We start from the raw sequence: 22,839 nt of genomic DNA, 5'->3' as shown, positions 1-22,839 counted from the left end.
ATCTAAAATGATATGGGCTTATATAAGGCATTTTTAAACCAATACTTTTGAATTTTAAATTCTCAAATACATATTTATTTTTCACAAACATTCTCTTTAATAGATCAGCTTAACATTAGTGGCAAATTTTAATAGAGTAGAAAGCCTTCAGTATATATTGTCTCTATTTAAAGTTTGTTTATTTTTCTTAAGAAAGAAGTTCCAGGACTGATGTCACTGAAGATAAGAAAGTTAAGAAATAAGATAAACTGCTAGGTTATTTGAATTGTTCATCCTGGTGGTTACAGCATGTTAAATTAAAGTTATATATTGGTTTGAGAGTGGTAGTGAGAAAAATTATCCAAAATAGTGAGTCATGAGATATTTGGGCTTTCAAAGGATACCACATTCCTAAGAACACCAATATTTATCTCTTAGGAATCAGTGAAAAAAAATCTTATGTTTATTTTGAGAGAGAAAGTGTGCGTGTGTGCACCCACACAGCAGGGGAGGGTGGGGCAGGGGAGGAGAGAATCCCAAGCAGGCTCTGAGCTGTCAGTGCAGAGCCTGACATGGGGCTCAATCTCACAAACTGCAGGATCATGACCTGAGCCGAAAACAAGAGTCAGATGCTTAACTGACTGAGTCACACCCACACTCCCTGGAATCGGTCAAATTTAAATACATGTTTTACATGATATGTTTCCGTCTATCTAGTTTATTTCTCATAATAGTTTTTGAAAACTATCACCATAACACGATTTCACAGAGCGATTTACAGCACGGACCACAGCTATCAGGCACCATAAACGTAAGACATTTCAGTCATCAGTGTTTATTCATGTACTTTCTCTCTGTTGTCCCGATTGCCACACTCTCCACTCTCAAGAAAACTGTCATTTTCATAACCAGTTCCCAGACTATCAGGTCTGTCAAACTTTAGCACTCTTCTGTCCCATGCATCACCCCCTAACCCCACCATATACACACATAATTATAAACTGGTACACACATTAAGCAATCTTAAGGAATTTAAAATCTGTCATTCTGATATCAAGTAATTCTTTAAAAACTTTAGTAAGCATAAGGTCACACAGAAAGCTTGTTATTTAATGCAGGTTTTCATGCCTATTCTCAGAGCTTTTAATTTCATAGTGCTGGGTAAGGAACTATACTTTTTAAAATCTTTCCTCTTTGACATTTTAATTATTATGTGTAGTGGTATGGATCTCCTTGGGTTCATCTTGATCCAAATTCTCTTTGCTCCTGAGCCTGGATGTCTCTTTCCTTCCCCAGGTTGGGAAAGTTTTAAGGTATTATTTCTTCATTCTTTTGGGACCCCTGTAATGTAAATGTTTGTTTACTCAGTGTTATCCAAGATAGCCCTTAAGCCATACTCATTTTTAAAAAAATTTTAATTAATTAATTAATTAATTTTTATTTTTTCTCTTTCTTTGTTGAAGTCCTGAGTTTATGACCGTTACTTTGAACTCTTTATCAGGTAGATCGCTTATCCCTGTTCTATTTAGTTCTTTTTCTGAGGCTTTGTCTTGTTCTTTCATTTGGAGCATATTCCTCTGTCCCCATTTGCTTGACTTTCTGTGTTTATTTCTGTGAATTAGGTGGAACAGCTACTTCTCCTAAACTTGAAGGAATGATCCTGTGAATGGTTATCCCCTGTGTGGATTGTGTGTGCCTGATGACTTTGGCTAGCTGGCTAGAGCTGTAGCTGTCATAGGCTGAATGTCCTGGGACTCCCTGTGCTGGGGCCATGCTGGTGGGACGGCCAGAGCTGAACTAGGTGTAGGCTGGGCTGCTCCTGGGGTTTTCTGTACAGAGGGCACACCGGCAGGACAGCTGAAGCTGAAGTGGGTACAGGGTGGTCTCAGGGCTCTCTTGTGTTGTGGGTGATAGCAGAAGCTAAAGTGGGTGCAGGCTGAGGCATCCTGGGGCATTCTGTGTGGGGTGCCCTTTTCGGGCAGCTGGAGCAGAAGCAGGTGTGGACCACAGTGTCCTGGCAAGTTGTCTGGAGCTGAAGTGGTGTGGGTCTGGAGCGTTCCAGGGTGCTTTGTGCCTGTGTTACCTTGTCAAGTAGTCTTGAGCTACAGTGTACACTGACAAGGGTGACCCGGTATGCACTGTACTGGGCCTCCTTAGTGAGACAGTTGGGGCTGGTATGGGTAGAGGACCAGGGCTCATTGAGGTGGTAGGGTGTCTGGACCATGCTCCTGTCCATGCTGTCAAGGTGGATGGGGAATGTGTAAACTGTGGTGCTTGACAGCCCCACTGACCTAGAGAAAGTTCCAGCAGTCTCCCTGCCATTTGGCAGAGTTCTAGGGCTAGATCCTTTATATTCTAGTTGCCCTTTTAAACTGCAACTTTTTTTTCTGTACCTCAGAGCAGATGAATCTGCTCATAGTCCCTTATTACTGCCCCTCCCCACTGCAGTTTACAGGGGTGAGAGTGGGGATTCCCTATTACCATGTCTCCGTCTTTCTTGCCATTCTCTATGTGGTCGCTCTTACTTTTGTTGTTCAGCTGTTCAGTCAGTCCTCAGTTCTTCAGGAGGAATTGCTGTCTGTGTAGGTACAGATTTGTTGTGTCCCTGGAGGAGGTGAGTTCAGGGTCTGCCTACGTCGCCATCTTGGACCTAAATTCTTAAAAATATTTAAAAGAATACCTAGAAGATGAATTTAATGATAAACTCATTTAATATTATTATTTTATAGATTAAAATCTTCAGACTCAGAGACAGAGTCAAATAGCTAATTAGTAGCAGAGCTGGGTCTAGAAATTAGTGGACTTATCTTCCAGGGAAGTATATTTTTATTTAGATGATGCAAATTTGTATTAAAAAGTTTACCATGTAAATTGGAATTTCAAAGAGAGGAGGGGATCAGGAGGCAGTGGTAAGACAATTTTAAATAGTTTTTAAAGAGTTATCATTTCTTGATATGTAGTTATTCTGAAATATAATCATGACTGTTAAAGTAGATCTTTTCCTATGCGTAAAGGAATGTTCTGACTTTGACTATATTAAACCAACAGAATATCTTTAGCCTCTTCATTTTAATATACTCATAAGTAAACTGAAATCCCAAGTACAAACAAACAAACAAACAAACAAACAAAAAAATGCTTTCTTCTTTTGGCTAACCATTTTACTATTTAGGGAGGGATCTTAAAAATAGAAGAGTGCCTATCTTTCCTGCCCCCACCCACTGGCACCTTCTAAGAATAGAAGTTGGGTGTGTGACTCCCAGCTGCCTAACTGGAAAGGAATCTTCAGCCTGTTCCTTTGTCCGTCCTTCTGAGTGGGCGGGGTACTGATTACCTGCTCTCTTATTTCTTCTACCTCTCCTCAATATTTCTGAATGCTGGGGTCCTTTTCTCTTACTTCTAAAAGTTGATTTTCACCATAACTTGAAGAGCAGGATTCTTTCATGCCTCCAAGGTCTGTGTTGTCTGTTTCATTTTGGCTTTCCCTATGAACCAGCTTACCTCACTCATCTCCCCCGTCTCTGCGGACAGAACCTGATCCATAGTCCAGTTTTGGTCTATCTGAAGCCAGTAGAGCAAGCAACCAACCCCATTTCTCTGCCATTGCTAACAATAACAAGTAGTAGTAATAATAACAGCAGCTACTAATATCTTCTGAGTGCTTCCTATAGTCTGTATTTCATATATACATTCCCATGTAAATAATGCCATGTAAATAATGAAGTAATGAAGTAAATAATGAAGCTAAGATTCAAACCCAGGCAGCCTGACTCACAGCCTCTATTAAATATTACTTACTATAAATAGATCAAACATAAAAAAAATGTATGTTGTAAAGGGGGCTGTAGACCCTGTTATAGCCTACATTCTCTGCAGCCTGTTACTTGATGATTTTATTAGTAGCTAGCTACCCAGGAAATGTGTTTGTGTACCATATAGGAGCTATGTTTTCTAAAGGACTTCTATTTGAGAAGAAAATGTAAGCTTCATCAACACTGTTTGCTCATGAGCAAAGAAGACTATTGTGGGTTTTCAGAGCATTTTGTTTTCCTTTAAAATCTAAAGTACAAGTAAAACCTGATACCCCTTTTATAAATTCAGTCAAAATGGAGCTTCATAATCATATCCTGAGATTTCTGCTTTGCCTACTTTTAGAAAGCTAAAATCCATTCTGGCAGCCCTTTCCTGGCAAATTTATTAGAATCTTGGGATTACATTTTGTTCAAGTTTCATCCTGAATTAACAGAAACAAAGGGAAATGAGATGTCTCTCTTCAAAAAAGAAAAATAATAATAGTGTACCCTAAGGATGTCTATTAGGAGTCTCAATTTATTTTTTGGAGCAAGTTGGAGAATATATACATTTCTAATATGTTAAACATTGATCTGTGTAATAATGAGTGCAATGAATACTCTCCCCTAATTTCCAACTATCATTTTTTATTTTTTGTCTTTAAATCTGTTGCAGAGATCTGCCAGGTCTTCTTAAACACAGTAATCTGCTTGCCTTTTATCTCATCCCTTTGTTTATAAAATACCCCTATTTAGAATGTCCACCATCATCTTATACATCATTCTGGGTCTGCAATTTTCCTTAATAGATTTCCTCAAGAGGCTCCCTCTAAATGCTCTTAACATTTAGGAAGACATTTTTTTTTTTTTACCACTTTATTACTAGCAAATATTTGCTGATAAATCTCACTGGTTGGTACTATTAAGATTATAAAGATAAGGAAAGAATAAAGGAAGTTAGTGATTTATGAAACATCAATACATACCAGACATTTCACCTAGGTGTTTTCACTTAACTGTCCATTATTTTTATGTCTAAGAAAACTGGATAAAAGAGATAAAAGCCACCTAGCTGGTAATAAAATGGAGTTAGAATTTATACTAGTCAATTTGCAAGTGATAGCATCCTATGTCTAATTAGTTTAGGAAAAAGTTAGTGCACATGGAAAAAATACTGGGTCATGACAAAAAAAGGGGAAGGATAGAATAGGTCCCCAAAGATAACTGCTTCCAGGGACACTGATTTTTCTGCCAGTTGACTTCATTCTCTCCTGTTGCAGACCGGAAGGAATGTCAACAGTCTCCAGCCTTCATAGTTTAGAGTTGAGAACATTCCAGGGACTCTGACCGGCCTGACTGGGGTCAGTTTACTATAATTAATATCGTAAGGAGGGTGAGGACGGTCACATAGTTCAAATGGTTACTGGGGTTCCAACCTTGTGTAGTAGGTTATTTCCAGAAAAAGATGGCTCACTGTGAACTGGGTAATATCATACCGTTTAGTATAGAATGCCCTAATGAGAAATCTCTTATTCCCAGTCTCATGTTTTTGCCACTACCTCCACTATACAATGTGTCACTGAGATTAACAACGGGGATTAACAACAGTTGGGGGAACAGGCCCCATAAAATGTCAACAAGGAAATACATGAAAGGCATGAAACCAACAAGAGGGATAGATCTATTCCGAGGTAGTTATCACTTTAGATTGGGGTATTTGTGAAGGCATTCACGAAGAAGGGGTATTTGATAATGGACTCTGAAAGATAAGCTCATCTTAGAAATGAGGTACTTTCTGAGTACAGCAATTAGCATAAAAAAAAAATGAGAATAAACAAAGCACATTAACTAACCTTGAAGAGTGCCCAGGACTATAATCCTATCCCGACTCCAAAACCCACGTTTCTGTTGCTGTTAATACTATGTGACATACGGAATAAGCACTGGATGAAATTATTTGAAAGTCTGGAAACAGAGCAGTTTAGCAGCTGTAGAAGTGCATATGTAAAATTAGAGGGCCTAAGGTGGTAGCACTGAGAAAGAATGGTATGGCTATGGGCAAAAATATAATTAGAATACAAAGGCTGTGGAAAATAAACAGATGAGAACCAAACAGGTTCGAGGAATGTTTAGTGTCATTGACTGACCTAGCAAAAGATAATCAATTTTGTAGGAGTATTATTCATTCTAAGTGGGTTATGGTGATAGAAAGCAATCTAAATTGAAATATCCAGAAATGGAAATTGGGAAAGAAGTCAGAGCTACAGATTTGGGAGCAAAGTGTGAAACCTGGTGAGCTTTTATATGCAAAAAAAGTGGGGTTGTGAACTGAAACTTATTAACACCCATACAGCTAGAAGAAGATGGAATCAGAATTTTGGTTTTACTACTTCTGTGTTGCTTGCCATTATTTTCTGTTTTGTGCTTTCTGTATTGTCTCTCTAAGTAGACTATGTACACCTTCACGATAGTAGTCAAGCTATCCTTAGACTTAATAGCTGCATGTGCTGGGCTCAAAGTACATGCTCAGTAAATCACTTAAAAAACAAACAAACAAACAAAACCATTTTCATCAATTATCTTAATACTTTTTAGATTATGATGCTTTATGTAACTTGACACACTTTAAAGAATTCTAATTTACTAGAATGGGATACCTAAACATATCAATTATGTGTTGATTTCCTTTGCCTCAAGACCCACTGCTCCTCCTTTGTCCATCTAATAACCTTGGTCACATCTTAGAAACCAATCTACCTGTGAAATGCTTTAAATGGCCCATAACTTTTCTGTTTAAAAATACTACATCTTAAGGAAGAATAGATGATCTTAAACATAAAATTTCAGAATCAGTACTACAGTGTCTTACACTTTAAACCTATACCACAACAGGTATCTTAATAGATTGAAAATGAAAAACATGGACATATCTTTATAGGAAGTATACAAAATTGATTTCTAAATTTACAAGTAAAGTATTAATTAAAGGTCAAAGTTTATCTTTTTAAAGTAATATCATTGATATAGGTACACCGGGATTAGAATTTGTTATCATGTACTAGAGGTGCCTTGGGTTTGTCAGCATATGATTGGAATTCATTCCTTATCACTGAAGATTACAATTTCTGATCTTTTTGTCCCATACAGGTAGCAGAAGTAGCTGGAGGTTAACATAACATCCATTTATGCCCATTTTGTATCCATCGCAGCCAGGGTACTATAGAATCAGCAAAAGATAGCTAATGCCTGTATTTGAATAAACTCTATTTTTAATATTTCTCTTCTTTTTTCTCATTTACAGGGAGTTGATTTTCATATGGAGTAAACTTCAGCTTAAGTCTAACCCTTCAAAGCAAGTTTTTGTAGATCAATGCTACCAGCTTTTAAGAACAGCAACTAATGTGAGAGTCATATTTCCTTTCATGAAAATCATTAAAGATGAGGTAAATAGGATATATTTATCCCTTAATTTTAAATGAAATGTAAATGACAGTTCACCGAAACTTGAATCTTTTATGATAAAATGTTTCTGAAAAGAAGGAGGATTCAAAGGCCACATATCATATCCTTCCCTTTCACCAACTGCAATCTCCCAACTTGGTACTAAGCATTTACATAAGTGAAAATAACTGAAAAAAGACCGAAAAACTGCCAATTTACTGTTACTTAAAATTTAATATGGGAACAACTGCTTCGATAAGAAGTAATTATCTCTTTTCTTTAAAAGTGTCACTTTTAACATTATCCTAAATCCTGTTTGTAGAATCTTAACTTATTTGCAAATGAACTTTGTATATACATAGGTCACTTTCACAGAAAAATATAGTTCATAATTTTAAGTCTGGTGTTAAGGTGAAAAGGAACAATGAATTCTGAAGCATTTTTGAAATCTGACAAATTTTTAAAGTATTTATTTGAAGTAACAGTAAAATTCATTACCTGTTTTTAAAAATAGTTCTGAAGTAAGTTTTTCATGGTCACTTAAAAGTGAATACAGTTCTGTGTAAGACTCTTACATAGGCATGAAACTGGATCCTGCAAACGCTTTAACTTTTTCCCCTCAAATATTAACAGAACCTTGAATACCAAGATAGGAAAGATAAAGCTACCCTACATTTTAGGTAGCTCCATTTGGCTGAATCTATATGTGGGTTATTTTTAAATATATAAGGAACCTCCAATAAATAATGTATTTTAATATTTCTTATAAATTTATCCATTTTTCACACTAATTATCATGTCATTCATTAGATGTATGACCGTGTAGTGATTATATTCCCATGATATAAAGTTAGCAGCATTATATTCAGAGAGCTTTGTAAATTTCCGATTTTATTTTACTAACTGCATTCATAGCTTCATTATTAAACAGTGAAATGTCATTCAAATGCATTGTTGGGGCACCTGGGTGGCTCAGTCTGTTAGGCATCCAGCTTTGGCTCAGGTCCTGATTTCGCTGTTCATGAGTTTAAGCCCCATATCAGGTTCTGTGCTGACAGTTCAGAGCTCAGAGCCTGGAGCCTGCTTCAGATTCTGCGTCACCCTCTCTCTCTGCCCCTCCCCCACTCGCCCTCTCTCTCCACCTCTCTCAAAAATAAACATTTAAAAAAAAATGCATTGTCAAAGTTAATCTCTACCCCCATCAAAAAGGGAAAGAAAACCAAACAAGCTATGTTTTAGAATCCTTCCAATATTTTTTTATTTTTATTTTTATTTATTTAAAAAAATTTTTTTTGAGAGAGAGAGACAGAGTGTGAACACAGGAGGGGCAGAGAGAGAGGTAGACAACAGAGTCTGAAGCAGGCTCCAGGCTCTGAGCTGTCAGCACAGAGCTCAATGCGGGCCTTGACCCACGAACTGTGAGATCATGACCTGAGCTGAAGTTGGACACTTAACTGACTGAGCCACCCAGGCACCCTCCTTCTCAATATTTAAATTGCACCAGAATCACCAGTAAAACTTTTTTTGTTAATTTTTTTTTTAATGTTTATTTATTTTTGAGAGAGAGACAGAATGTGAGTGGGTTAGGGGCAGAGAGAGAGGGAGACACAGAATCCGAAGCAGGCTCCAGGCTCTGAGCTGTCAGCACAGAGCCTGACGCGGGGCTCGAACTCACAAACCGTGAGATCATGACCTGAGCCAAAGTTGGATGCTCAACCGACTGAGCCACCCAGGCGCCCCAGTAAAACTTTTTAAAAAATAAAAATGTATCCATATATATACATAGGATTCTTATTTGCACCAAAAGTTGAGTTTTGTTATGCAAAGTTTACAATATAGGTGATGTTCAGCCAGTTGTCATAAAGCTTTCTTATTTTCACATGTCTACTCAACATGAGAATATAAGAGGAAAAATTCAAAGATGAAATACATATTGAAAATGTGCTTAACTGTGTATACTCTACTAAAAACATCTTTAATGATGGAATAAATCACATACGTGCTTTAGCGCTCTGAGAAGAAGCAAAAAGAATGCCATGTGAATTCAGAAGAATGAGACCTTACAAATGGCTTATCTGAAAAGGCTCACAGAGGAAGATGCTTTAAGCTGGGTTTTAAAATGACAGAGGAGGAGAATACTAACATGTAAAGGATTTTGCAGTTTACAGAGCACTTTTGCCTCACTACATCAATTGTTTTTCTCACAAGTGTCCATTAGCATTAATGTGGTAGGAGAAAAACGTGAGGAAGTGTGTGGGAGATGAAACTAGTCAGAGACTGCCTGAAGTTGTAGGGCAGGTGGGTGGTGGTTGTTGGAAATACTTAAGGGACTTGCATGCCGCACTGAAAGTTGGAACTCAGTCCATAAATATATTGCGATTGTTGAAGGATTTCAGGTAAGGAAGTATCCTGTTGCATTTTGTGATGATTTTGAATTTTTTTTTTAAAGTTTTATTCTTTTTAATTTTTTTAAATGTTTATTTTTAAGAGAGTGAGTGAGCACAAACTGGGGAGGGACAAAGAAAGGGGGACAGAGGATCCGAAGAGGGTTCTGCGCTGACAGCAGCAAGCCTGATATGGGACTCGAACTTATGAACATGAGATCATTACCTGAGCTGAAGTTGGATACTCAACTAAGCCACTCAGGTGCCCTATGATCTTAAAAATTTTAGAATTGGGCACCTGGATACATGATAATTTCATGAGTTAAGACAGAGGATTTAGATAGAACTTAGGAGAGAGAGAAGGAATTCTGTTTTGAAGCAGTGAATTTTTAATTTACTATATCTGGAAAATCTAGGTGGAAATATCTAATTGTGATAGATACGAAGAAATAAAAAAATTGAGTTCAGAAAAAGATTCCAAGCTGAAATGATGGATTTACATAGGAGAAAGCTAACGTCAGTAGAATAGATCCAATCCCATTCATATTTGCAAACATTTATTTAAAGGTCAATGTATTATGCCAACTTCTATGTTAACAACAGGAGGATATAAAAAATGAGATACTGTCCCTGTGATTTAAGAATCCAAAGTCAGGGTGTAGGGGCATATACAGTTACAAAACAATATATATGTACTTTTTATAAATCAGTATAAACTATTCTCAGTGGAAAGAAGAAGAGGGATGTTTAACTCTACTCCAGGGCTGGAGCCAGAATATGAATGGGGAGAAAAACTTCCAGAGTAAAACTGACTCTCAAAAAATGAACAGGAAACGGGTAGAAATTTACTACCTAGATAACATGGGATTATAACATGCAAAGTTAAGGTCTGCCTGTGGAAATGTAAGTAAGTAGTCAAGCAGGACTACAAAGCACATAAAGGACTAAGAAGACATGAGGCTGGCAAGGTAGTGTTCCTCCCTGTCATCTACATATGCAGGCAGCGCATGTGCATGTGAGCACACACGCACACACACACACACACACACACACGCACAATCTTAAAGACATATTATCATTGTATCTTTTTTCTATTCAAACAAGCATTTAGATCATTTCTGATCACTAGAGGCATCATTTATAATTTGAGTTAAGGTGGACACATAACAAATTCCCAAGTTCAGTTACCTTTGAGTCATCAGTAAAAGTTTCAAAGCTTGATAATTTTCAGATAACTTCCAAGTAGGTTCATTATTTTGATTTTTATTAGATTTGGAAAGACTGTAATTGCCCTGTTCATGTGGGCCCCACTTTTCCTCTTACTTGGATAAATAATATTATTTAATAAGATAAGTAATGTTTTTAGTGCAGGTTTATGAATGTCTGTAAGCAGCTTTTTTTTTTTTTAATCTAGCTCTTTTTAAACATCAAAATTGATAAATGCTTTAAACATTTATTTAATTTAAGCATTATTCAATTTAACCCTTCTACCTTAGAATGTAAGATTGGTACCTAAAATAAATGGGGGGCTAGATTTGTAAGAAACCTTAATCACCATAAGGTTATGAAGCATTTTTTATCGATTAGTAGGGTTTGTCAAACTTAAAAACTAATTATATTGGAAGCTAAAATGCTATCTCCTCCAGATTATTGTCAAGTTAAAGAAGAAAGATTTACTTCTATATTAAAGAAGAATTAAAATAAGGCTACCTGATGAGGGAAACTGCACATGTAGCATAATGTGTTTATTTAGCTCTCATTTCAGAGTTATATTTAAAAAAATAAAACAATGTAAAAATGTTTTTTACAAAGGTATTTAGTAATATTTTTCCTCTTACAGGTTGAAGAAGATGGCTTACAAATCTGTGTCGAAATATGTGGTTGTGCCCTACAACTAGATCTTCATGATGATCCCAAAACTAAATGTTTAATATATAAAACAATTGCACATTTTTTGCCAAATGATTTGGAGATCCTCAGGATTTGTGCACTCTCAATATTTTTTCTTGAGCGCTCCCTGGAAGCTTACCATACTGTTGAAGAGCTTTACAAACGTCCAGATGAGGAATATAACGAAGGCACAAGTAGTGTTCAAAATCGAGTTCGTTTTGAATTACTTCCGATTTTGAAAAAGGGATTGTTTTTTGATCCTGAATTCTGGAACTTCGTAATGATTAAGAAAAACTGTGTAGCATTATTGAGTGATAAATCAGCAGTTAGATTTCTAAATGAAAGTACACTGGAAAATTCTACAGGTAATCTGAAAAAGGCAGTGGAACAGCAAGGTTTAGATGAAGGGCTTGACTCTCTTACCGATCAGAGCACTGGAGAGCCTGATCCTGATGATTTGTCTAGAGTGCAACCTAAGGGTCACATTAATACAAAGAAAAATCTTATGGCTCTTAATGTTTCCAAAGTAGATCACAATGTCCCAAGGCATCGGTGTATGTTATGTAACAAGGAATTTCTAGGCGGTCACATTGTAAGGCATGCCCAGGCTCATCAGAAAAAGGGCAGTTTTTCATGTGTGATATGTGGTAGGAAATTTAGAAACAAAGGACTTATGCAGAAGCATTTAAAGAATCATGTTAAGAAAATACAAAGACAGCAAATTGCTGCAGCTCAACAGGAGGATCAAGAAATCCCCACTGTGGAAGAAATAAATTGTTCCGATGCTTTCATTTCATTTGAGAATGGGAATTCTGATAGTAAGGATTTGGAAGCAGACACAATTACTGCTTCCAGTGATGGAAACAAAGAGGTCATCCCTGCACATGTGGCTGAATTCATTGAAATTCCCATAAGTGTATCCGAAGATGTAATTGAGAACATGATTGAAAATGGGAATCCTGATACTTCTTTAAATAATGTCTCAGAACCTTTGCCTGTATGTGAGGATGACTATGAGGAGGAAGAGGATGAAGAAGGTGATTATGAAGAAGACGATTATGACCTGAATCAAGAAACTTCCGTACTTCATAAAATCAATGGAACTGTGTGCCATCCAAAAGAGATATATGCTACAGATCAAGAAGGGAACTTTAAGTGCCCTGCTCTTGGTTGTGTCAGGATATTTAAAAGAATCGGATTTCTAAATAAACATGCAAGGACTGTACATCCAACTGATTTAAATGTGCGGCAAACGGTAATGAAGTGGAGCAAAGGAAAATGCAAATTCTGTCAAAGACAATTTGAAGATTCTCAACATTTTATAGATCACCTTAATAGACACAGCTACCCAAATGTGTACTTCTGTTTGCATTTTAATTGCAACGAGTCATTTAAGTTGCCATTCCAGCTTGCTCAGCACACAAAAAGTCACAGGATATTTCAAGCTCAGTGTAGTTTTCCAGAATGTCACGAGCTTTTTGAAGATCTTCCTCTGCTCTATGAACATGAAGCTCAGCACTATTTGAGTAAAACACCAGAATCCTCCGCACAACCAAGTGAAACAATTCTTTGGGATGTTCTTACAGACTCAAATCCTAATCATCAGGAAAAAGACTCATCTAGTAATGAGAAACAAACTCTCACTCTGCCAGTTTCTACTAGCAAATCAAGGAAAGATTCCACAGAACCAAAGACGTGTACAGAAAGTATGGAGAAGAAAACAGATGGTTTAGTTCAGAATGGAAATGAACATTCTGACGACACTGTTTCTGATATAAGCTTGATAGACCAAAAGATGCCTGACATAGAGCCAAATTCTGAAAGTAATTATAGTATTAGTGATTTAGTCAATGGACACAGTGGAACAGAGCAGACACCTTTAGTTTCGTCAGAGCCTGCTTTGAAAACTGATACAAACAGAATCAGGACAGAAAATGGTTCCATTTTACCCAGTGTTGTACCACAAGAACATAATACCCTGCCAGTATCTCAGGCACCTTCCAAACCAAATCTGACGAGTGAACATACTTCATATGGCTTAATTTTAACAAAGCCGTATGTCAGACCACTGCCTCCCAGTTACCTTGATGAACGGTACCTTAGTATGCCAAAACGCAGAAAATTTCTGACTGATAGAGTAGATGCCTGTTCTGATCAAGATAACGTTTGTAAAAAATCCGTGAAAAGATTAAGATGTGGCAAATGCCTGACCACCTACTGTAATGCAGAAGCACTTGAGGCTCACCTTGCACAAAAGAAATGTCAGACACTCTTTGGATTTGATTCAGATGATGAAAGTAAGTCTTCTATCTTCTTAGTAGGTGTTATCTGTAGAAACAGAAAATGCCATAGATCTTTATGAGGTTAAGAAAGTTAACATTTGCATAGTGCAGATTATAAAGCACCACCCCATATGTTATTTCTTTCAATCCATTCCACTACTATGAAGGTGATATTACTATTCCTGTTTCATAGATCAAGCAACTGAAGCTCACAAGTGAGTAATTTGCATAGGTACAGCCTATGAACTTGTGGAAGCCAGAACTTGTACATGGTTTTTCATGTTCTTTGATCATACTCTTCACTGTGTGTCCAAGACATTTTCTTCATTGCAGATTTCATGTAATAAAAATTTTAGAAATGAAGTAATTATGATGGAAATGTTTTTCATCTGCATGCCAGAATATAAACCAAGTGAAGCTGAGCTTCTATTATAGAAACAGAAGTGAAAAAGAACCAGAAAATAACTGAAAAAAATTGAGCAAAAGAAAAGCTTGCTTTTCTACTAATAACAATATTTTTTGAATGAGTAAGGGGTAAAATAGGAATCTAACTTAGAATTCCAGTTGAACTATAAAATTTGAATTAACAGACATGTTCTGTTTTACAGGTGCCTGATAAAAATGTTTCAGAATGATCTGTCGATCAAGCAGTAGTGTGAAAAAAGCACTGCAAGAAATTGCATCATCAGTTTGCTATTTTCCTGATGGCCTTAATTTTCAAGCGGTCTTGGATTTACTAAAGATAAAGACAAAGCACATTTTCTAGAATGAACTCAGAGAGGAGATGTGCTGGTTTAGACTCCAAAAGGGTTATTAAAAAACTCCCAAAGTACCAGTTATCCAGAAAACCACATTTTTTAAAAAGTTGATGACTATTAATGCAGCATGTTCAGTTTTACCTATGTGAGAAACATGTTTGGGCAACTAGTCAGAAAGGAAAACCAGCTATGGCCTTACAGAAAGGGAAAAGTTAACCAGTTATTAAAAAAAAGGGGGGGGGAAGTGGGGGTGGTTTACAATAAACAGCTTAAAGTATTCTACAAAAGAAATTTGTTTTCTTGTCATGCATAATCAGATTATGTCCTCCCCTTCTCGTCAAACACGGTTTAAAGAACTATTGGTATTTGGTTTATTATAATTTAAAAACTGATACATGAAAATAAAATTTGATTTATCACTATGCTATCCATAAAAGATTGTAACTTGTTTCCAGATGATTGATTAGACAGGATAGAGTTCAATGAATGGCATGCCAGCACTGAAAATTAAACAAAAGAAAACAAAACACTTTGCTAATAAGCTCCACTTTCCATTTTGGTAATACCAATGAGTTGTATTTAAAGGCAGCAGTGTCAATCTTAAATAGAAAAAGAACCATCAGTAACTTTGAGGAGAGATGGGAGGAATCTAAGACCATTAAAGGCTATCTAATTGAAGGAAAACACTGAATTGCAAATAACTCAATGTGAATAATGGTATAAGCACACTGGGATATTTCTATTTGTATATAGAGTAGTGTTAGGACATTGCTTGATGATTCATAGTAAGGTCCTTTTAGACATTAATGTGAGTTATCTAAGTACAGTCCTATAAAAATAACTGGCTGTAAAAAAAATGTCAGCTAAAATCAGGTCAAGAATTCATTGGTTTTATTCAGTTAGGAGAATTAATTCTAAAATAAGCCATACTACTCATGCTTTCTTATTTATTAGTGATGAATTTGGTCTGAATAGTAATTTTTATATATAAAAGGAAATATGTACACAAAAATTTGCACAGCAAGAACACAGTTAAGATATATTGATGCTTTTATTTTCCTTGATGACCAGTAATTTTCCTAAGGAAGATTTTAACTTACTAGTCAATGAATTGTTCAAACACAAAATGCTTTTTAAAATACCCTCTCAGATATGTTCCACTTGTACATTCTCTAAAAGAGGAAATTTAGTGATCTTTTACCTAGTAGTGTGTTAATCTATAGCAGGGATAAAATAAACAAAAATACAAAGGCAAATTCTTAAAAAATGGAGCTACTAATGTGCCATCGTCAACAAATATTCCAGTTATTCAAACAGACACATTTTTGTTCAAAGCAGATAATCTTGTCAGACCTTAATATTATAGCTTCTTTAATGAAGTCACTAAGGAAGGGGCATTTCTTCAAGGTAGCATCTAGACTTTATCAAGTTGGGATTTCCAGGCCATGAGGATTTAAAAAAATTCCCAATTTTATTATTTATTCATTCACTACTATGCAAGTGATAGTCACAAATCCATTCCAATCAAATTTAAGTTTTTGTTTTGTTGTGTAGCCTACATTAGGCTGTGGGATTTACATTTAAATGACACATAAGTAAATGCAACTCAATCAGATTTTTAAATCCGTTAAGGTCAACTAAAAAAAAAAATGTTTTCCATATTTCCTGAAGCTAAAAATATACTTGAGTTCTATTTCAGTTCAATATAAAGTACATCATGTAATAAAAAGTCTGTTTGGACACTATTTGGACAGTGAGGTTTTTTTTTTTAAATATAATTTCTGCTTTGTATATTTTCCAGAAGTTTAAAATTACAATTTAGCATTTTATCACATCTTTTAACTTTCACTTTTTATAAGTTGTGACTATTGACATAAATCCATGTCTGAAAATTGTTATTTTTATTCATTATGCAGTTCATATCAAGAGGTTTTAAACATATTCCACTTGTTAATTTTATCTTTAATTTGAGGTTTTATTTCTACTTTTGTGTTGCTAAGGGAAAACTATTTCTGAAACATTGAGATCAAATTGGCCTATAAATAATTAAATCAAGGAATGTTTTATAAAAATCTATTTGGCTATGCTGTTCTAAACCTCTTTATATAATCCTCAAATAATTGCTATTGAAAGAATGTGTACATTTCATCATGTATGTCTTATAAAGCATAAACTTACATCATTTTGCTTTTGTGGGGTGCATAAACTTCCAACAGTTCTCATTGGGGATTTGGAAGAAAAGGAAGCTTTCTTATTCCTCAGTTCTTCTCTTTTACTTTTCTACTTCTTCTATTTTGAGGATGTGTTTATCTTACATGGACCAAGTTTCAATCTTTTTTTTTTTTTAATAAAAATTTCCTTCAAAACATTAAACATTAACTTTCTGCTGTTTCAGTAAGGTCAAGAAAATAGCAAATCTGAATTTTTGCTGCTCAGATATTACAGAAAAGAGGGATCTCCGTGGACAAGGACACTGGTACTTTGGGCTCTAGCCATATCCATTTTTTTAAACCACCGATTATATGAGTAGATAACTTATAACACTGAACTTGTGATTCTTTTCAAATCACACTTGAAGGTTCAGCCGTACTCCTTTCATGTTTGGTTTAAACTGTTGTATGGATGAAAAACCTAAAAGGGATGATAGTGTTTATCTTTTAATTTATTTGGTACTGTAAAACACCTTTTCAGAATGCCTAAATGCTGCATATGCATTTTGGAATTGTTAATATGTGAAAGATATTACAGATTCAGCAAGAAAGGAAATTTGTGCTTCCTTGTTGAACATTAAATTATTTTACTTTGCATTTTATAAGAGTACAAATTAAAACTGAGCCATTGAACTGCAATAATTCAACAATAGCGTCTCATTTCAAGAAATTTTTTGTACTGTACATAGACTTGTTCAATAAAACATTGTCCTTGTTGGTAATGAAGTGTTCAGTTTTATGTAGCACATTGCTTCAAAAGGAATTAGGCTTAAGGTATATATTCAGTAAGAAATTTCTATTAGGTCTCCTAAGAGAGTAACTTAGTTAATATTACCGTATTCAGATGATTAATTAAAAAAAAATTAAAATAGAAGTCTAAAAGTTTACATAAAACCTTTTTAGACATTATTTTAACTAATGTCTACATGCAGGAATTACAAGTTGATAGAATGCTGGTTCCTCAAGTTATTTCAGGTACCCTTTGCAAACTTAGTAGGTGGACAAATTATCAGAACTCTTCAAATGAAAGACAGTGGATGGATTTATCTATGTTGGTAAATCTTCAAAGACGAAGAGCCTCTGGTGGGATTCCAAACAAAAAACCAAACACTGGGAAGTCACTTTGAAATAAGATGTAAATATGATGAAAATTACTTCCTAAAAAGCATTTCAGTGGGACAATGTGTAAACCAATTAATCTGTATCTAAAAGTGAGGTCCGTGAGTGTGAGGGCTCCTACTTTTCTGGTTGACTAACAAAGCAAAACCCCCTACACTCAGCTATAACTTGCAACAGGAAAAGAATGAGAGCTGAAGTAGAAAAAGCACCTGTTTGATGCGATGAGATACCAATGCAAATGAAAGGACAGTGTCAAATACAGTGGTTTGTACATATTACAAACATGCTTGGAAAAACACTGACAAAGCTATGGAAGCACTCTAGACCTGAGATCTAGAATTCTCAGCCTATGCTTTCCGATCATGATTTTAGACTACTAAATGCATTGAGGAAGTATTTAGATAAAAAATATTGGGGTTATCTAATTTTTCTTTTTTGAGACTTGAGGAATTTTGGGAAGCAGTCAAATATTACTAAGTGTGCTTCCACGATAAACAAATGAGGTTGCCTTTCAGTGCATAATATAAATTCCATACCAATTTCAAGAGCGAACTGATAAAAGAGTCAGAAGTTTGGGCTACATATCAAGACGTCAAATGGAGGCAATCCAATATTACATGGAGTAAAAACTAAAAATGAGAGGGAGGTCCATGCCTTAATTTATGAGTGCTACACAAAGAAGAAGAAATGTCTTCTGTGTTACCAAATTATACTAGCTATTTTATATGTTATCTCTAATTGTTAAAACAACTCCTAGATATGAACTCTGCATTTTAGAAACCAAACCTCAGATATATTAACTAACTTGACTGAAGCCACAGGACAGGTGGGATTGAAAAATCAGAGGTGTCCTCCTAAAACCATAATGCCATGCAGTTTTCTCCACAAATATGGGTGGATCTAATATATCCAAAGAGAGGATTAGACTTTCCTCAGGATCAGTGATTTCAGAGACAAAGGATGAAATCTGGTAGGGGCAGGTGGCCGAGGTTTCATTTTCTTCTACTAGCAGTGATTCTTATTCTTACAGTTTGGTCCTGGGAGCACCAAAATCAGCATCATCTAAGAACTTGTTACAAATGCTAAATTTTGGTCAGTTGAGGGACCAGTCTGTCGTTTAACAAGTCCTCTGGGTGACTCTAATGATGCTAAGGTTTAAAAACCACAGATCTAAGGCATCAAGCTGCTTCATATTTCCCCAGAAGGTAAACTATTCCCCCTTAAATTCATAGAGCATTCTTAGAAACTCTTGATGTCCAGGACATTTAAAGAAGTTCCCCTATTAATAGGTACTTAAATAACTACTGTTGGGTGAAATAGATATTGTAATACTAAGATCTCACCCCCCCCCCCAAGCCACTCTAATCTAGAAAACCTTCTTATTTTTTTTCTCAAAAAGTATTCAGTAAGTGAAAACTACCAGAATGTGATTTATTGGAAGCAGCTCAAAGAGATGTGGGGACCAACTGTATTCAAATTCCAGCATGATAGTTTCTGGTTGTGGAGCCTTAAGCAATTAAGTGCATCCCACTGAGCTCAGACTCCCACATATGTCAAAAGAGGAGAGCTATTCTTGCAAGGTTGTAAGAATTAAGTAGGTGAAGGGCCCAGTGCTGAGCCCTTAACTGTTAACAGTTTTACTAAATTTCTCTTCAGGTCATGGTTCTTGTACTGGCTTCGGCTCTAGACAAAAATAGCCGTGCTGTTTTATCCGTGCATTTTTCACTACTGCTCCCCTCACCTGTAATCCTTCACCCTCTTTCTGTCCCACCCCTCATTCTTTGCCTTATCTTCTTAGGCATCACCACTTTCTCCAGAAAGCCGGATCTCTCTTGGTAACTCATTTCCCAATTAAAACCTCCTTCTCCCAGACTTCCTCCTCTCAGCAAATGGCAGCTCATTACCCAAACCAAATCTTGCAGTTATCCCGAACCCATTATCAAGTTTTCCACTCTACCTCCAGCCACCAGCATCTCTCACCTGGACTACCGTCTCCTAATTGGGCTCCCTGCCTCTACCTTTGCCTTTCTTCAGTCTGTTCTTCACACCAGTAGCCAAAAAGATCCTGTCAAAGCAAGTCAGATGATGCCATTCGTCAGTTTAAAATTCTCCAAAGCCTTTACAACTCATTCATTTATTCAACAAATATTTATTGCATACCTACTATGTGCCAGGTTCTGTAATAGGCAATAAAAAAATAAATAAATAAAAATCCCTGGCTCACAGAACTCACATTCTACTGGAGGGCAACATATAGTGTGTTATAAGCGCTATGGAGAAAACTTAAGTGGATAGGGAAAATAGAAGTAAGCATGACATTGTTGATGATGATTTTAAACAGGATGATAAAGGAAGGCTTATTTAATAAGCTGATTTTCTTATTGCTATTTTTAATTTTTATTTTATTTTTTTATTAAATTTTTTTAACGTTTAAATTTTATCTAAATCCAAGTTAGTTAACATATAGTGTAGTAATGATTTTAGGAGTATTATTTAGTGATTGATCACTTACATAGAACACCCAGTGCTCATCCCAGCAAGTGCCATCTTTATGCCCATCGCCCCACCAAACACCCTTCCAGCAACCCTCAGCTTGTTCTCTGTATATAAGAGTCTCTTATGGTTTGCCTCCCTCTCTGTTTTTATCTTATTTTGATAAGGCAACTTTGGAGCAGGGACCTGAATGAAGTTAAGAGAAAGAAAGCCATTCAGGTATCTCAGGGAAAAATCTGCCAGGAAGAACAGCAAGAGCAAAGGCTCTGAGGCAAGTCCCTATAAGGCAAGTTTAAGGAACAAACAGCAAGGGGACCACTGTGACTAGTGTGGAGTGAGAGATTGAGAGAATAACAGAAAATGAAGACAGAGGTAAAAGATAAGAGCCAAAGTCTTCACATTGGCCTGCAAGGCTCTCGATCTGCAGTATCCCAATACAGTATCCACTAGCCACATGTGGCTATCAAAATTCAAATAAAACTGAAAATTCAGTGCCTCGGTTGTACCAGCCACATTACAACCACTCAACAGCCACACGTGGCTGATGGGTAGTGTACTGAACAACACAGATCCAGAACATCTCATTCTGGATGTTATCTCATCATTATCTCAAAGTATTTTTGGACAGGTGGTCTCTATCAGTGGTTCTCAACTGGGGGTGGTGATTTGTCCTCCAGGGTACATTTGGCAAATTGGAGATATTTTTGGTAGCCACAGCTGAGGGGAGGAGATGCCACTGGCATCTAGTGGGTGGAGGCAAGGGACACTGTTAAGCGTTCTACAATGCATAGAACAGCCCCCACAACAAAGAATTATCCTGCCCAAAATGGTACTAGTGCCTTGATTGAGAAACCTTGCTCTAGATCAATCTCGTCTGCAACTCTAACCTCACCACCTCCTCCTTGTATAAGCTGCTCTGGCCTCCTTCCTACACGCCAAGCATTCTGCTTCTTCCTTGGAACCTCTAATGTTGTTTCTTCCTACGACACTCTTCTGTGGTCCACTCAAGTTCCTCAGATCTTTCTTTCAATACTACTTAGAGAAGCCTTTCTTGACAGCCTGTATAAAATAGCAACATTCTCTCCATCCCCCTCCTTTAGATATATTTTTCTTCATAGCAGGTCCTGGCACAGAATATAGTTTCTTACATGTTTACTGTCTACTTCCTCCAGCTAGAATGTCATCTACTTGCAACACTCCCAAAACCTCCTTAAAAGAAGGGACTCTGACATTTCTCTGAATCTTCAAATAGTAGCATAGTAGGCACTCTTTAATACTTAATGAAAAATGAAGAATTTTTATCTGTTGAGTAAATGATACCCCAAATAACACCCACTAGCAAATTAGCCATGCTCTGAATGCCTACACTACATTTATGGTATATTTTACAAGTGATATATAACTGATATTTTTTAAAAGGTTAAATTTGCTCACGTGTATCTGAAGATATGTGTATTTCACCTACTAAATGGCAATACTCTAATAAAATATTAACAAATCTAAAATATGCCTAAAATATGGAAGGAGATAGAGCCAAGGTGTTAAGTCTGATTCCTCATCGGGCTCGGTCTAGCAGAACATGTTTTCCTCGAGTGAATGCGAGTTGCTGCCAAACAGTAATAAACAGCTATTATATACTGAGTTCTTTCTAGGTGCCAGGCACCGTCCTTCACCCCTCCCCCCTCCCCCAAACCTTCGAGGTAGCTAACTCTACTAGGTCCGTTTCGAGATAGGAAACTGAGGGACGAAGAAGCCAAGAAGCGCGTCCGAGGTCACAGTTAGTGAATGGCGGAGTAAAACCCTGGTAACCTGACTTCCAGAATCCTCAACCTTAAAACTGCTCGCGATACAGCATCGCCTAAAACCAAGCCGGCGAGGACCGGAATGGAAGCAAGAGCCGATCGCAGATTGTTAGGAAATCAAGAGGGCTTGACATAGGATAGGTGATTTTAACTATTCACAGTATAATGCGAAACAAAAGCGAATTATTTTAACACTGTACTATGTAAGTTAAGAATATCAACTACAGGTGCACCCAACTCAGAATTGGCCGCAGAAGACGTTCAAGCGCTCCCGGGGGTCAGACCCAGGGGCGGGCAGCAGGCTCCTCCATTGGCCGGCCCCGCGGCATCACGGGAGCTCACCGTGCGCGGGGACCGCCACCCGCTTTCCACGCACCTGCACCTGCGCAGCCCTCCCAGCCGCTTTTTTGGAGGATGGACTCCTGAAGAGCTCAGGGCTTCTCTTTGTGCAACCAGATCCCTCAGGGAAGATCGCTGTTCTCCGTGCAAACGCAGTACTTCCCTAAAGTGAGATCCGTTGAAGTCCCCTCCGTCCTGTCCAGCCCGGAACGACAAGTCGGAACACCACATTTCCTGAACTGACCTTGTTGGCAATCACTTCCGCCCAGGCGTTTGGAACACCCGAGGCCCTTTGGCGGCGAACAACAGGCAAGGCACTTCCGGTGTTGTTGCCTAGGCGCCGGCCTGCTG

At 37.0% G+C, this 22,839-nt stretch overlaps 1 protein-coding gene and 1 long non-coding RNA gene across 11 annotated transcripts in view; one reads left to right on the top strand and one right to left on the bottom strand.

The window, feature by feature from the left end:
* The window catches only part of ZNF654 (zinc finger protein 654), a 95,317-nt gene extending 77,860 nt beyond the window's left edge, over nt 1-17,457 (top strand). For 6 of the 7 annotated variants that reach the window (XM_058731687.1, XM_058731690.1, XM_058731691.1 and 3 more), the window contains 2 exons: nt 7,072-7,213; nt 11,436-14,130. In XM_058731687.1, coding sequence (XP_058587670.1) covers nt 7,072-7,213; nt 11,436-13,847 — 2,554 coding nt within the window. In that variant the 3' untranslated portion in view covers nt 13,848-14,130. Of the gene's footprint in view, nt 1-7,071; nt 7,214-11,435; nt 14,131-14,375 lie in introns of those variants that run through there. The other variant, XM_058731689.1, reaches the window with a different exon arrangement.
* On the bottom strand, nt 680-22,647 carry LOC131512673 (uncharacterized). Of its 4 annotated transcripts, none has more exons than XR_009262235.1 (5): nt 22,526-22,647; nt 19,835-19,919; nt 13,731-13,813; nt 2,461-2,659; nt 680-1,320 (listed from the first exon to the last, which is right to left on the bottom strand). It is a non-coding gene; the product is annotated as an uncharacterized LOC131512673 (long non-coding RNA). The 4 variants fall into 4 exon arrangements; XR_009262233.1 differs by having other exon boundaries at nt 2,505-2,659; XR_009262234.1 differs by having other exon boundaries at nt 2,505-2,636.
* Between the last annotated feature and the right edge of the window lie 192 nt (nt 22,648-22,839).

This window comes from Neofelis nebulosa, chromosome 5, assembly GCF_028018385.1.
Source record: "Neofelis nebulosa isolate mNeoNeb1 chromosome 5, mNeoNeb1.pri, whole genome shotgun sequence".
NCBI lineage: Eukaryota > Metazoa > Chordata > Mammalia > Carnivora > Felidae > Neofelis > Neofelis nebulosa.
Note: the sequence above shows the minus strand (reverse complement) of the source record. Positions and strands in the feature narration are given on the sequence as shown.